The following is a 13139-nucleotide window of genomic DNA, read 5'->3' on the forward strand; positions in this document are numbered from 1 at the left end:
AGAATGATAAGAACAAGCTATTCAAACACATACATTTTCCCCCTACTTGAATCATCTAGGAAGTTAAGTTTTTCTATTCTAATGATCAAATTTAAAAGGATCTTCAAAACTTTTTCCAGGATTTATGACTCCTCTTTCATAAGGAAAGCTTCTCTACTTCTTCAGGATTCCTATAAGGATAAGTTTAACTAACCAACATGATCTGGCTAGTAACTAGTTAAACTACTAATCTGGAACCAGAGAAACAAGACAACTCATGATTTCTGGGTTGCTGGGGATTGGGAATATCACAAATTAAACCAACATTGGAAGGGGACATTGGGAAGGTATAGAGCACTATGTTAAAAAGCAAGCTATCATTACATCTACAGAGAAGACAGTGCAACGGTCTCAAATATTCATAAAAAATATCTTCTGTGTGTCGTTAAAATTATCTTTAATTCAGTAGATAGATCTGACATCATGACTGATTTAAATAGTTCAAAAGCTAGGTATAATTACATCAACACCATACCTGAAATATGACTATTACAGTCTTTATACTCTACAACCCAAACTCATTGGCCAGAAGAGAATGCAAGCGATAATTTTAACAGTGACTATGGGGTAATATGCTAATCACAATCATAATTAGAAAGTTATCACTAGGAACATCTACAAAAGTTTAGAAAGATTTTCTCTCACACAAGATTTGAGGAATCAAGCGCAGAGTCACATTTCTCTCATACTGTTGGGAGAAAAGGCGCTGGTGATTAGCAGCTAGATATAAGCCTCATATAGCCCATGCCCCGGGACCTGGACTAGATGACCCAGGGAATCATGCCTATAAATTAAGTTCCAGAAGCTTGAGGTAAGGGGGTGGAGTGGAAGAGTTGCTCTAGGTCACATTATTAACAGAAAGATGATTACAATAGATGGTCACCTTCAGAAAACTGCTACCCTCTAACTTGTCATATTAAGACTGAGAAGTGGAGCTTTGAGAGCTTATCTTAAATCTAGAATCTGATTTTATTTTCAGTAAGGTGCTGATTTTACTTAATAGCTGCAGTGACTGAAGCATACGAAAGTCAACTGGCTTGCCTAAGATCCCATGGTGAATCTCAGTGACTCATCCCGTATCAGGAACACAACTCCCTTGCTCTAACCATCTGATTATCTTGCCTCCTAAAACATCTTCCATTATCCTTACATCAGATGGAACAAAAATACCCATAATGTTCTACTTAAAGCAAGATAGTGTTTATTTACTTTACCTGTGAATAAAAAGCTTTATAGATCTTTGATTTTGGGAAAAGTCCAATCATCAAGAAGTTGTTTGGGGTATGCAACTGAACTGGTAGATGAGCAAGCAAGGAACTTTTGAAGTCTATAAAAAGAGCAGCCACAACACTGGTAGAATCCTAGGAAAGAAATTAAAGAAAGTTTTACAATAAACAGTTTTGATAATTCAAAACAAAAACAGTTATATAATTTTATATATATAATATATACTTCTCCAATCTACAGCATTTTATAGTCACATTTACGGTACATCCTTTCAAGCCTGCAAAGGCTATGCCAAAAGGAGTTCCACTACAGAAACGTAGGAGAAGGACCTACGATAATCAGTGATCGGGTTTTCAGATACCCAGTCATAACACAAATTCTCTCTCCTGTGGTATTAAAGAGTTAACGTAAGTTTGAAAGGAGCCGTCAAGATTGGTCAGTTGGATTTAAAAAAAGACTAGAGTTGCCTTTCAAAAATCTCTGCATCCTTTAGGAGTTAAATTTCCTTCCTGAAGTGTTCAATTGTGGCTTTGAGGCTTAGGCAACCCACAACCATCCATATCCTATTTTCCTCTACACTAGTAGTTCCCCACAGTTCTCTGCTGGCACACCTCCTCTAGTAGTAGAAAAGGCAAAATACGTAACATGGAAGGTTAAAATGGATAGCATAGCGGTAAGTTAGGAAAGCTTCCCTGACATCACAGATTTCACAACTACTACCATGAGAGGGACTGTACCAGTAGTGAAGTATGGCTACAAGGTTTGCCAGTAGAGATGCAGCGTGTAAGTATGTTGCAAGTGCTATGTTCTCTCATAAAATCCCCTACAGAGTTTAAAGTTCAAATAAATAAGTCTAGCATTCCTAGTGCCAAAATTCTATTCTTGTAAGCCAACAGAAAATTGAAACTGATAAGATTCCTGTTCCCTAAAACTCATTAAAACGGGATTCTTGTCAATTTCAATCTCATTTTGATTTAATAAAATTATGTTGTATTTGCATTCATCAAATCTCAAAATGCTTTTAAAAACATGAATGATGCCTTAGTATCCTGTAATGAGGATAATTTCATCTCTACTTACAACAGTAGAAAGTAAGGTTCTATCACTCTAAATTCATGCAGAACATTGTTAGTGTTTTCTTTTCAAAAAAATTTGACTCCTAGCCATCTTGCCAAATATAGTAAAATACCACAGGGGCAGCATAACCAAGTTTTGTGCGCACATATTCTGGATCACAAACACTGAATCCTGGGAGGATTGCTGGTGTGATTGGAGAGAGACGTTTAGTATTATTGTAGATCTTGCCCTGGACAGCTAGTAGACAAAAAATCCCAGTTTTAATTTTGCAGTATCCTACTAATGATAATTGAGAAGGAATCAAATTTTAGGCTGGTCAATACTTAAATATGAATGTCTCAATCTGGGGAAATCTTTCTGCATAGCCATCAACAGGCAGAAATCCTACAAGGGCTACTGAACTCTCAGACTACTGAAGGGAGAGAGAAAGTCAAGAAGGATTTTTATGAAATCCATCCTGGATGCCAACAACGACCACATTCCCCTTTTTTCTTTTTTCCTAAAAATCATCTTGCATACTATAGCGCAACAAGGCTCAGAAACTACTTCATTCTCCCCACCTCTAACTACCTACCTCTCTATCGTAAGGAACGTTTAGACCTGGACTTCAAAACCCATGGAGCTTGACCTGGAAGTGAGTTTGTGTGTCATGCCCCCATTTGAACTGGGTTGTGGTACCCATCGCTTCTGCGGCACTGCAACTCTACCACAATGGCAGCTCCACAGCATCAGTGAACGTGGAACAATCCAATTGTGGAAAATGGGACCATATGTAAGCCTCAAGTCAGCAGCAACAGTTTGGAATCTCACATCAAGGGGCAAATTATTTTAACCAGAAAAGGTAACAGCTACTTTGCCGTTAGCTGGACATCTGTTGAACACAGTAAATTTCCCAAGCCATTTGTGTTTTATTTAACTATATTTGCTTAACAATGCAACAAACAGAATCAAGCTTTACAGAAGCTTTCAAAGCATAATATATGGCAGTACACCAAGATGATTTCTTTTCTAAAGGAAGATAATAAACCTCACTAGCCAGCAAAGTGCTATTCAAAATGTCAGTAGTCACAAAAAGCCTTAAAATATATCCTAGACTGTGCCTTCAAGAACAACTAAAACTACCAAGTATCAGAACTGATGAGAAGTTAGTCCTATCCAGGCATTATTTATGCTGATGAAATCAAGCTAGACATAAATTCTGGACACAGCACCATTAGAGATCAGCGGCATTTGAACTATCAAAGCTTAAACTGAAGAAGTTACCTTTAAAATACAATGCCAAGTGATTGAACAGTATCTAAAACTTCTGCTGCACCTAGATGTTCCTGCATTTACAGAATTTACTGTTTTTGTTCGCTTTTTTTAAATGACAAAGTTGGAGAAAATTTTCTTGTGCAGACCTAAAGTTTAGGTTATGAGGGTCACACAGCTCAAACAGTAACAGGTGCTGTCATGCTTCTTTTAGGTACCCCTTCCTACCATGCATTTGTGTAGTTTACAGTTTACTACAATCTTCCTGTATTTTTTGTTCAAAGTCATAGTAATAATCTTCCTCTGACTAGAATGGAGAACACATGGCTTTCTTCAGAGAAAAGCATCAAGATTTAAAAAGGACAAAGCTCAGCCCATGCTAACTCACTAGAAATTACGCGGCATGTCAACTCAGCAGCCATAAGAGTAGGAGTCGCAAATCAATTTCCAAACCCATGTTTGGTTGGTTGGTTGACAATGTTACTAGGATCAGTTATAATTAAAAGATGAAACAAAAAAAAACAGAAAATCTGTATTTTAGAATTTTATAAGATATGCATATTACTTTGAGGTCTCACTCTTGTTTGTAATACTTTCTCATTTGGAAGTGCAAATGACTATCCTTTCCTCTGCATTTAACATTATTGTTAAACTCTACTTCCAAAAACAGTACACTAACAATTCCCTTATCCTCCTGTCATGTTTTAATATTTTTAGCTGTCCACCCTTGCTTCATGCCAAGTCAGTTAAACAATAAAATTCTCCTTCAAGGTTTTGCTTTGCACACAAACCTGGCAACAGTTCAAAAATGATAGCCAGACCCCATAAATAGCCAGAGTTTTATAAAAGTGAGTGTCTTGAATCAAACAATAGAAGGAAGGTCAGTGTTAAAATAGCTTATACAACTACAAAGAGTCGGTCAATATGGTATTAAAGAAAAGGCAGCTATGGTAAGGGCTTCTACTGTTGTGTTTTTCAACTTTAAGCACATGCTTTTCTTGTATTTTACTTGTTTTAATTTTATGAAATCTTATTTACACAATGCTCTCTGGAAGTCCCTGTACCGTTACTTAAAGTACTTGAGACTGAAGAAAAACAAGTGCTTTTCTTTTTAGAGCGCATATGAAACCTTTTGCTCATATAGAGTAATCTCACATTCCCACTCTCAGTAATAAACTATGAAAGCAAGAAATAACTGTAGATAAAACAGATTTGTCTACTTTTAAAGGGAGCTGTCCACACTAACCCAATTCTTAATTCTCAGAAGTCACATCACAGCAATACATCAGAAACAGCATATATTTAACATGGCAAATCATCATCATATAATGGACTAACAATTTGGTCAGAAATTGGCAAAAGCCAATGTCTGCTAAAATAATGGTGTGACATGTCATTCCATATTCTTTATGAAAATATGCTTATGATATGAATATGACAAAAGATATACTTGATGCAAGATGGCTCATGTGAGATCTCATTGGAAAGGTTATGATTTACTGAATGGCATTATACAATTTGTATGCTGTATCATTTCTGTATTCGAAGTTAAGAATATCGACTATGAATCTGTATTTCAACTATGCTACTTCGAGTGACGCCCACTGCTAACACATCGGGTACAATGGAAAAGCCAGACAGGGTGGATGGCCCAACAGTGAGGACAATGAATTCTGAAAAGCTTGGCCTTCCTGTGGATGCTCCATACTGCCACAGATTCATGGATGTTGTGATACTAGATACTACAGGGTCAAGGTGGTCTTGCCACCTCATACTGAAACATCACCTGGGACTTCTTGTAACTTTCCACTGTAAGGGAAGGGGGGAGGGGGCACAAGTTTGGGAAACAAGGGAGTCCTGCCTTATGTAAATCGTATTTAAGGGTTGGGAGGAAGGCAAACAACAACACTCCTCTCTGCGGCCTGTCTGCCCAAGAAAAAAGACTGCAAAAGGGAAGGCAAGAGGGGAGTCCAGACTGAGACAGGGGTCCAATTTGAAAGGGAATATAATGAACGCAAACACAGAAACTTTGCAAACCATTTGCAACAATATCTAGGGTGAGAAATTGTGTGTGTGTGTGCGTGTGCGTTTAAAAGCCTGCTTCAGCAACACAGATTAAAGGGAGCCCATGCTGGCAAAACAGGTAGACTCAGTGGTATCTCAGCACATCAGGTGGCTTCCCAAGGGGTCCAACCCACCACACATGGTTCATGTGGTTTACTGCAATTAACTGGAATGTACATAATAATGTAGAACACCTATGCTGCATGCTTTTCTTCCTCACTTTTCTCTCCCTGGGAAAGGTAAACCAGTCATCCCTTTCACATTGTCAGTTACACAATGTCTACAACAGTAGATAAAGACATGCCTTGTGACCTTTTAAATAAGTGGTACACTGATAGGAACATTTGACTGAAGGTTAAAAATGTTTGGTATAGCTGCAGCACTTTATCTACAAACAAACCATGTGACTGGAGCTATGAAACACAAAAATGAGAAATCTGATTAAAAGAAGTTTGCTAGATGTATAAATGAGTAAAATACATTTTTCTTTTCATTTACAGTTGTTTCTTGTAAAAGCAGCAAAGAATCCTGTGGCACCTTATAGACTAACAGACGTTTTGGAGCATGAGCTTTTGTAGGTGAATACCCACTTCTTCAGATGCATGTGGTGGAAATTTCCAGAGGCAGGTATATATATGCTAGCAAGCAAGCTAGAGATAACGAGGTCGGTTCAATCAGGGAGGATGAGGCCCTGTTCTAGCAGTTGAGGTGAGAAAACCAAGAGAGGAGAAACTGGTTCTGTAGTTGGCAAGCCATTCACAGACTTTGTTCAATCCTGAGCTGATGGTGTCAAATTTGCAGATGAACTGAAGCTCAGCAGTTTCTCTTTGAAGTCTGGTCCTGAAGTTTTTTTGCTGCAGGATGGCCACCTTAAGGTCTGCTATAGTGTGGCCAGGAAGGTTGAAGTGCTCTCCTGCAGGTTTTTGCATATTGCCATTCCTAATGTCTGATTTGTGTCCATTTATCCTTTTCCGTAGAGACTGTCCAGTTTGGCCGATGTACATAGCATTGCTGGCATATGATGGCGTATATTACATTGGTGGATGTCCAGGTGAATGAACCAGTAATGGTGTGGCTGATCTGGTTAGGTCCTGTGATGGTGTCACTGGTGTAGATATGTGGGCAGAGTTGGCATCGAGGTTTGTTGCATGGATTGGTTCCTGAGCTAGAGTTATTATGGTGCGGTGTGCAGTTACTGGTGAGAATATGTTTCAGGTTGGCAGGTTGTCTGTGGGCAAGGACTGGCCTGCCACCCAAGGCCTGTGAAAGTGTGGAATCATTGTCCAGGATGGGTTGTAGATCCTTGATGATGCGTTGGAGGGGTTTTAGCTGGGGGCTGTATGTGATGGCCAGTGGAGTCCTGTTGGTTGTTACTTGGTTTTTAAAAATAGTGTGAAATGATTAAAAGTTAAAAAAAACCAACTCTTTCCACTGCATAAAATAAAGCTAGTAGCCCAAACTACAAAGATATCCATGATGAAATTCCCATCCTAAAATCTTGTCCTATTTAAAGTTCAGCCATCATAAAAGTACAGTAAAACTAATACAAAGAATAGGAATTTGTATCCTGGAGTCCAAGAAGCATCTAGGGGGCATTCTACTGAAGGTCAACAATATTCTGCACACCATGCAAACACTATCATAAAGATTCAAATATGTTTTTGCTAGTTACCATATATACTCGTTCATAGCTGAATATTTTTGGTAAAATAGTGACACATCAAAGAGTGGGAGTAGGTTTACAAACGGGTCTACACCAAAATTTGATAATTTTAAACTCGATGGAATCACTGAGATGAATATCTAATACATTGTTGTTTGCTTACTTGGAGTGTCTGCAGGTATGGAGCCCCTCAGCTCCCTGTGCCCACGGTTCGCAGTTCCCAGCCAATGGGAGCTGAGGGGCTCTAAGTAAACAAAACGTCCCAACCCACCCAGTGGCTTACCCTGACAGGCCAGGAGTCAAAGTTTTCCAACCCCTGAAATACAGGGTCGGCTTATGAAAGGGTCATACAGTTTTTGTTATTTTTACCTATCCATTTTGGGGGGGGGGGGTCAGCTTATAAACTAATGGGCTAATGAACGAGTTTATACGGCACTTCACAAACACCCCTGTAAAAAAATAAATTAAAGACAATCTATGACAATAACTGCACACCACTGAAGCACTTACCCCATCATAGAACTTGATGGAATCCATATGATTCTTTGAAATAGTAATGCTCCCGTGATGGGGATGGGAAAACAGAATGCCATCTGAAAAGAAGTACAGTTTACCTATAATTGAAAAAGGAAAGATTATTAATGTGTGCAACATGCCACTATTTAGCAATATCTATTAACACTTTTTTCAATAAAGTCAAATTCAAGTAGTACAACATGATGCAACTGGTGTTTCAGTCCAAAATATCATTTTATGCAACAAAGGCAGAAGTCATATACTAGACAGGAAGGCAATCCAGATAACATCTGTCCCAAACAGTAATTTTTACCAGATATCTCCAGATGCGATCAGGGAAGGAAACATTTTAAGGAACTTCCATATTATTTGTGCAAGTTCTACCCTGAGGAATCTCTTTAAAAATAAAAAAAAAATTTTTGTGGGGCTTTTAAAAAAATCCATTAATGATTAACTGCAAAACTGAGAAAAATAGTGACAATAGATTAGAAGAGATAAATAACTGAGATGGGCATGGTTTCTGTATTTCGTAAGAATTTTTATATTTTACACACACACACAAACATGCTATTTTCTATAAAAGAGTCAACATCTCAAAGAAAAATTTTAACCTATTAATGTCAAAACAGGGCCAACTTTGGACATATTTATCTAGCCAGTGTCACATTATACAATTCATATTTCAGCATAATAAATGGCAAGAAGCAAGTTCTATTTTTCTTTCATCAATCCCAAACATTGCTTTTGCTGTTAGTGGATATTATCTGCATATGTGGAGATTATCAAAAATTATAAAATCCAGTTCCTTCATTTTATTCACAGACTCACTTATCTTCACATGCAGAATAAAATCTATCATTTTGGTCAGCAATTTTCCAACTTGCTGGTGATCCAGTAACAGTCAGTAGGTCACAGTACTGTCTCCCCACCTAGTTTCCAGCTAATTTTACAGGCATCCAGGCTCTTAAGAAAACCTGGAGGGCCTGTGGAAGCAGCTCGAAAGGAGGAGGAGACAGCCTAGTTATCACAATAGCTAAATAAAAGCAGTTCTAAAGAAGGAGTTCAGATGTTCAATAAGAGAAGGAAGGGAACCACAAGCTGACATAAGCAAAACTGCTCTCCCTAAAAAGAGACCAGGAACTATCAATTTCTCTTCTCTGGACAGAAGGACAAAGTGAATTTGCCTTAAATATCTTAATATATAAATTTTAGTTTGCTGCTTATGAACATACTGCTTTCTGAGCTTCCAGACTTAAAATATGAAAAGAAACAAATGAAGCAGAGAATATCAATATAATGCCAGGAAAAAAAGGAAAAGTCCTCACAGTAATAATAGCGTTATTCTGAATTTGTTTCAGTTGAATATATAGATATTGAGTCTCTTGGTTCATCAGTTTATCTTTTGCAGGAAAAAGAAAGCAAAAGACAGTCCGCTGTTTCTTCAGGGACAGATGGCAAAAATCACATGTGATATCAGGAAGGGATGGTTTTAGCTGGAGCAGAGAGGGACCAGGAACAGCAAGGATTTCTCAGTGGTTTCAGTGGAAATGCAGCAGCCAGAGTTTCTTCAACGCAGTAAGCATTACACTGGGGAAGGGTTAGGATGAGGGACAGAAGCTCCAGTGAAGCAAAAGTTTCAGTAGGAACAAGGAAGCAGAAGACTTGGAGTTTCAAGCCAAGCATAAGTATACCATACACATACATACATATATATATATACACACACACAAAATTTGCCTCATGCGTAGCTTGTCAACCCAAGGAAGAGCCTAGTTCACTAGACGAGATAAATCGACCCCCACTGGACCAATTGCTCCCAAGGTAAGCGTAGACATGCCCTTAGAAAGCTGAACTGTTCTTTAACACTTACAAAGGAAAACAAAACTCACCTTCCTCAGGCATGGCCTGTGAACTGCTAGAATAAATATATGCTCCATCACCTCCTGTGAGGAAAGTGCCTAGGAAAGATTCATCTTCCTAAAAAGAAAGCAAAATGTTTTACTCTAATATTATAGACTGTATTGGTGATGGTGACTATTCATTCTAAACCCAATCAAGTTTTATCCCGTTTTACACACTAGATTTACATTACGCAGTAAGAAGATGGGTCTGCATTAAAATATACCATCCCTCAAAAAAAAGAAGCCCCTTCTGCGCTTCTCTGGTGACTCTACAAATGCAAGTTAAAAGATAGTATTCAGATACAGAAGGTGTCTAGTTCTGTGGCCAATATTTTCTCTTTTGTTAAACAGTTGCTGGCGTTCAAACTTATGAGACAGCTACTGCTGAATGCATAATAACTACTCCATTTGTCTACACAGACACTAGATTACTATTTGTTGTTTAGTACTGGATTACAAAAAATGCACTATATAAAACCAAATTCTGTTCTGTAAATACAATTCTGAATAAAAATAAGTACTTTTAATAAAAATATTAAAAGTCTAATTTATAAATACTTTTAGAATTCTTGTCAGACCATTATAAGGACTGAATTACAGAAACAACAGATACTGCAAAAACAAATAAGTGGTAAAAGTTTAAATTGAGAAAACACATCAGTGCATTAGACCCTTTCTGATTAACTTTGTAAGTATTGCACCTAATCTTTGCATATCTGAAGATAAGGTGGCTTTTAATGGCACAACAAAGTTCTGGACTATCATTTTAAAAAGTGCTTCCTCCCCACACTGATCTGTAAAGTAAAACCTATTAAATTATTTTTCACATTCACAGAGCATGGGCTTTAAGTTTTTATATTATCAGTCTACTGAACTAAAAGCATGTTATACACTTTACTAGGAACATAAATCACAAAAATATACTTATACTGAAAGGTTATGGCAACTACAAATTAAACCACAGATGGAAAAACTCAAGATTTTTTAGATATTTCCAGACGCTACACAATTTTTTTCATACTTCCTCTATATATAGTTATTTATTTTAGGCATATAGCCTGCTATACACTAAAAAATATATATGTATAGTAATATTGATCTTTTCAATACATATTTTTGATAACTGAACTCAGGGGGTAACATTATTTAAAACCAAGATTCCAAAGACGACTGATTAATAGAACTCTTTTTGATGTTAGTTTTTAGCTGCTTGTTTGCAGTAAAGAAAACCTAAAACTGAGTCTCGATCATATTCACCAGGGCTTTGGAGCAGAGCCCGGAGCAGCTCCAGAGCAGTGGAGCTGCAGGTTTTTGCATAGAGCTGGAAAAGGACTGGAGCACAGCTCCAAAGCCCTGATATTCACAGTCGTAATCTGTTATTTTTGTACAATGCAGTTTGAATGGGGGGGGGGGAGGAAAGGAATGGGGAAGAAAAGAACAAACTTCCTTACATACAGAAAGATGAATCAAAAAATACATTATGTAGAGTCCATTATAAGAGTACATGTTATTTGTAGGGCTGTTGATTAATCACAGTTTTAATCGCACTGTTAAACAAGAGACTACCAACTCAAATGTATTAAATATTTTGGATGTTTTTCTACATTTTCATATATCATATTCTGTTTTGTAACTGAAATAAAAGTGCATCTTTTGATTATAAATATTTGCACTGTAAAAATGAAACAGAAGAAATAGTATTTTTCAATTCACCTCATACAAGTACTGTAGTACAATCTCTTTCTCCTGGAAGTGCAACTTACTCATAGACTCATAGGTCAGAAGGGACCAATCTGATCATCTAGTCTGACCTCCTGCACAAAGCAGGCCACAGAACCCCACCCATCCAATTTTATAACAACCCCTGTCCCAGGACCGAGTTATTGAAATCCTCAAAATTGGTTTGAAGACCTCAAGCTGCAGAGAAACCACCAGCAAGCGACCCGTGCCCCACGCTGCAGGGGAAGGCGAAAAACCTCCAGGGTCCCTGCCAATCCGCCCTGGAGGAAAATTCCTTCCCGACCCCAAATATGGCGATCAGCTAAACCCTGAGCATGTGGGCAAGAGTCACCAGCCAGCACCCAAGAAGGAATTCTCTGCAGTAACTCAGTTCCCATTCCATCCAACATCTCCCCGCAGACCATTGAGCAGACCTATCTGGTGGTAATCCAAGATCAATTGCCCAAATTAACAATCCTATCATAACATCCCCTCCATATACTTATCAAGCTTTGTCTTAAAGCCAGGAAAGTCTTTTGCCCCCACTACTTCCCTCGGAAGGCTGTTCCAGAACTTCACTCCCCTAATGATTAGAAACCTTCGTCTAATTTCAAGTCTAAACTTCCTAATATCCAGTTTATACCCATTCGTCCTCGTGCATACATTAGTACTAAACTTAAATAATTCCTCTCCCTCCCTAACGTTAACCCCCCTGATATATTTATATAGAGCAAGCATATCCCCCCGCAGCCTTCTTTTGGCCAGGCTAAACAAGCCAAGCTCTCTGAGTCTCCTTTCATAAGGCAGTTTTTCCATTCCTCGGATCATCCTTGTAGCCCGTCTCTGAACCTGTTCCAGTTTGAATTCATCCTTCTTGAACATGGGACACCAGAACTGCACACAGTATTCCAGATGGGGTCTCACCAACGCCTTGTATAACGGTACTAACACCTCCTTATCCTTGCAGGAAATACCCCGCCTGATGCATCCCAAAATCGCATTTGCTTTTTTAACAGCCGTATCACATTGGCGACTCATAGTCATCCTGCTATCAACCAGTACCCCAAGGTCCTTCTCCTCCTCCGTCGCCTCCAACTGATGCGCCCCCAACGTATATCCAAAATTCTTATTATTAATTCCTAAATGCATAACCTTGCACTTTTCACTATTGTATTTCATCCTATTTCTATTACTCCAGTTTACAAGGTGGTTCAGATCTTCCTGAATAGTATCCCTGTCCTTCTCCGTGTTAGCAATACCCCCCAGCTTCGTGTCGTCCGCAAACTTTATTAGCACATTCCCGCTCTTTGTGCCAAGGTCAGTAATAAAGAGGTTAAATAAGATCGGTCCCAAAACCAATCCTTGAGGGACTCCACTAGTGACCTCCTTCCAGCCTGACAATTCACCTTTCAATACGACCCTCTGGAGTCTCCCCTTTAAGCAGTTCCTTATCCACCTTACAACTTTCATATTCATTCCCATCTTTTCCAATTTGACTAACAGTTCCCCGTGTGGAACCGTGTCGAACGCCTTACTGAAATCTAGGTAAATTATATCTACCGCATTTCCTTTATCTAAGTAATCCGTCATCTTCTCAAAGAAGGAGATCAGATTGGTTTGACACGATCTACCTTTACTAAATCCGTGTTGCAATTCGTCCCAATTACCATTGACCTCTATGT

At 38.4% G+C, this 13139-nt stretch overlaps 1 protein-coding gene across 1 annotated transcript in view; it reads right to left on the reverse strand.

Annotated features, from left to right (window-relative positions):
* DNAAF9 (dynein axonemal assembly factor 9) overlaps positions 1–13139 on the reverse strand; it is a 148211-nt gene that overhangs the window by 55588 nt on the left and 79484 nt on the right. Inside the window, exons 20-22 of the mRNA XM_050943301.1 lie at positions 9727–9814; positions 7832–7935; positions 1254–1400 (exon numbers count right to left, since the gene is read on the reverse strand). Of these exons, the coding sequence (XP_050799258.1) occupies positions 1254–1400; positions 7832–7935; positions 9727–9814 (339 nt within the window). The remainder of the gene's footprint in view (positions 1–1253; positions 1401–7831; positions 7936–9726; positions 9815–13139) is intronic.

This window comes from Gopherus flavomarginatus, chromosome 3 (assembly GCF_025201925.1).
Source record: "Gopherus flavomarginatus isolate rGopFla2 chromosome 3, rGopFla2.mat.asm, whole genome shotgun sequence".
Classification (NCBI taxonomy): Eukaryota; Metazoa; Chordata; order Testudines; family Testudinidae; genus Gopherus; species Gopherus flavomarginatus.